Source organism: Rhinolophus ferrumequinum, chromosome 10, assembly GCF_004115265.2.
Source record: "Rhinolophus ferrumequinum isolate MPI-CBG mRhiFer1 chromosome 10, mRhiFer1_v1.p, whole genome shotgun sequence".
NCBI lineage: Eukaryota > Metazoa > Chordata > Mammalia > Chiroptera > Rhinolophidae > Rhinolophus > Rhinolophus ferrumequinum.
Window position 1 is genome coordinate 54819992 of NC_046293.1, and position 3853 is coordinate 54823844.

General features: G+C 32.9%; 1 protein-coding gene across 1 annotated transcript; it reads left to right on the forward strand.

Annotated features, from left to right (window-relative positions):
• The first annotated feature begins 2288 nt into the window (after window positions 1–2288).
• On the forward strand, window positions 2289–3227 carry LOC117028901 (olfactory receptor 6C3). Its single transcript, XM_033117730.1, has one exon. The coding sequence runs from the start codon at window positions 2289–2291 to the stop codon at window positions 3225–3227; it is 939 nt and encodes a 312-aa protein (XP_032973621.1).
• The last annotated feature ends 626 nt before the right edge of the window (window positions 3228–3853 follow it).

The window sequence follows — 3853 nt, forward strand, 5'->3', positions numbered from 1 at the left end:
CGAACGAAGGTTCAATTATGTGGAATGCATAAATTCTGGAGATCTAATGTACAGCATGGTGGCTATAGTTACTAATAATTACACTGTACACTTGAAATTTGCTAAAGAAATCCACACTGAAAGATATTGTTATCAAATTGTCAGAAGTAAAAGAAAAAAAATTTGAAAGCAGCAAAAGAAAGAGAAGGCAGCGGGAAAAGAGGAAGACTAAATATAAGATGGATTGACTCCATAAAAGAAGCCATAGGCATGAGTCTGCAAGACCTGAGCAGGGCTGTTGAGGATAAGACATTGGGGACATAGTCAACCTATGTAACAGCATTTTAAAAAATTGTGAGTGCAATATGTACTTTATAATTGTTATTATTTAACTTAGAACTATGAAACAGTTTGCTTCTTGCTGCCTCAACACTAACAAAGCCTAAGAATGAATAAAAAAGGGTGTATGTAGAAAACTCTTATATTTCAAGAAGATGGTTAAATAAATTAGATTGAGTTCTATTTTTGTAAGAAAGTAGAATTCACAACTATTTATGTTACTCATGAAAATTAAGTAATTGTGATTAATGGAAGTAATTTTGTAGAAGTCAACATTTCAGGTCCTCTGTGGATGCAAAGAACACAACATTTCCCAAGGGAGATTCACTAAGAGAAGAGTTAGACGGCCATTAATAAATCCAAGGATGTCTTCCAGAAATCCCTCAGGGTCTATCATGTAGCCAAGATGTGACCTGGACTTTGTCTTGTTCCCAGGAGATCAGTGCATAACTGTCTTCGGAGGTCAATCAAGTAGACTTGGAAATTTTGAGCTATAAGTGCAACCGAAGGGAAGTCAGATCTTAGTTGTCTTATGTCTCTCAGTTTTCTCTTTAAATATTACTTTCTTAAAAGTCTCGATCAACATTATTGAAGAGGACTATAGTATATTTCCACATCTTTTTAAGATTTATGATATTCCTTTTCTAGTTCATGATCTATTTCCTTTAAAATAGAGAAAAAATTGTGCTCGGTTCGGCAGCACATATAATAAAATAGAGAACAAATAAAATCAAATTTGATTAGTGTGAATTTGCTAGTGTCTGGCAGAGGGCAATGATTTTGAGTTCTACCCTTCACAGCAGAAATTTGACTATCTAAAATATGAAGGAGGTAACTGTCACAGTTTTAGCCAACGAAATCTACAGCATAGTATATCCAGCAACACTGGAAATCAACTGATAGGTTAGGACGACTGGGAGACATCTTATTCTGAAATATTCTAATGGATCTGTGGTCTCACGTTAAAGATATATGTGGGGCAGAATTACAAGAGAATAAAACACTTTTTCATAAAGCTTAATAGCTCAGAAAGAAGGATGTTCAAATGGAAAATGCACTGGTTGACAGAGATGCTAAGATCTGAGGCAAGTGGTTACTTTTCCAATTTGTGCTTCAGTGCAAAATGAAAAATAAATAAATACTGCATGTGACTTTCAGCTTTGTCAAAAATAAAAATGCTTTGATATGTAAATTTCTTGCAAGTGATAGAAGATGTCAAACATTAATGATTTTGATGGAATTATTTAAAAAACCAATAAGTAAGTGAATATGTTATCTGTTTGTTAAATAAAATAATTAGGTTACTGCCTCTATCTTATAGTAAATATATATTACTATATAATATAGAGTGTTCTCATATAATCTTGATAATCACACCTATATATATTAATGTTAAAGATAAAATTAATATATAAAATCATTAAAAATAAAAACTCTTTTATTTTCTAAGAAAATCATTAATTGATTTCTTATGTCATAAAAAGTATAACGGGTTGTTACTTTAGTCTTCTAAGTTTCACTTTTACCTTTTGATGGAATTAAGATCATTCATTTCTGTTTTTAGGTGGTGGTAACTTCTGAAAAATACAGGACAGAAAAGAAAGAAAAATGAATATTTCGTATGCTTGTTTCAACAAAAATGTAAGATTTACATAAATTGGACAAAACTAGAAGTATTGATTTTATTTACCATCTCTCAGTGATATGACTTATTGCATGAAGATTTCCCAACTTCTGATATAAAATAAGAGAACTAGTAAAGCAGGACTCACAAATATGTATTAAGACATAATGCAAACAAGATAGTCAGAAGAAAATAAAATCAGCATGGATTACAGAAAATGTTTTAGAATTTTATCAGTGATGATGATATTGATCATGATGAATTATATCTTTCATCTGCTCCCTTTAATACTTTTTCCACCTAAATATCTTTGAAACACTAAAGAGAGAGTGAGAGTGGGAGAGAAATGAACAGGAACCACACAGTGATCACAGAGTTTGTCCTCCTGGGTCTTTCTGATGATCCTGACCTTCAGATTGTGATTTTCCTCTTTTTATTTGTCACATATATATTAAGTGTCACTGGAAACCTGACTATCATCACCCTAACTTTGGTGGACTCCCATCTACAGACGCCTATGTATTTCTTCCTCCGGAACTTCTCTTTCTTAGAAATCTCATTTACAACTGTATGTATCCCTAGATTTCTGGGGGCAATTATCACCAGGGATAAGACTATTTCCTATAATAACTGTGCAACCCAATTATTTTTCTCTATTTTCATGGGGGTGACTGAATTTTACCTTCTCACTGCCATGTCCTACGACCGCTATGTTGCCATCTGCAAGCCCCTTCATTATACAACCATCATGAACAGGAAACTCTGCACCCTCCTGGTGCTGTGTGCCTGGCTGGGAGGGTTTCTGACCATTTTCCCACCCCTTATGCTTCTCCTGCATCTGGATTACTGTGCTTCCAATGTTATTGACCACTTTGCATGTGACTATTTTCCCCTTTTACAACTGTCTTGCTCAGATACATGGCTCCTAGAAGTAATTGGTTTTTACTTTGCTTTGCTAACTTTGCTACTCACTTTGGCATTAGTGATTTTATCTTATGTGTACATTATCAGGACCGTTTTGAGAATTCCATCTGCCAGTCAGAGAAAAAAGGCTTTCTCCACTTGTTCCTCTCACATGATTGTCATTTCCATTTCTTATGGAAGCTGTATATTCATGTATGCTAATCCCTCTGCAAAAGAAAAGGCATCATTGATCAAAGGAGTAGCTATTCTCACTACCTCTGTAGCTCCCATGCTGAACCCCTTCATTTACACCCTGAGAAACCAGCAAGTAAAACAAGCCTTCAAAGACGTAATCCATAAAGTATTTATTTTTTACAAATAAATGAATTTTTATTTTGTCAAAAATAAAGGGCATTCTAAAAGGGCAATTAAGTAAAATCTTGAAAATCCTAAACATCTGTATTATGTCTGTTCTTTATAGTCTCTTCATATGCCACATTATAGTTAATTTAATATATTCCCATTTCTTCCATTTTCATACCCAATTTTCTCCAATACATTCTTAATTGACTTATTCAAAAATATAGAAAAGTTGATTTCTCCTACAGAATTTTCTGGAAATGAAGTGTATTTCTTTGAGATGTTCTCTATAGTGCAATATAAAAATAGTTCTAAATCTGTTAACATCAGTCCCTAAAAGGTGCATAATATCACATTGGATGTCAAATACAGAGTTTCAAAAATAGTGTGTAATTTCATGTGTATTTTCAAGATGACATTGATAACTCCCTTATGTTAAAAGAATCTACATGTCCTGTATTATTGTATATTACATACAGTCCTGTGAGGTTATATGTACTAGTGCACTGCACATTAAATGTAGAGATCTTTATACTTTGTGAAAGTGCATATTTTCAAGATAAATATTGATCATGATATGAAGCACTATTTATCAAATTTCCATGTTGTCTATCATTTTTTAGAAAATATTTGCATTTTTAAAAATTC

Excerpts from the sequence above, each read along its gene's own strand:
- LOC117028901 (XM_033117730.1), top strand. The coding sequence starts at position 2,289 with ATGAACAGGAACCACACAGTGATCACAGAGTTTGTCCTCCTGGGTCTT.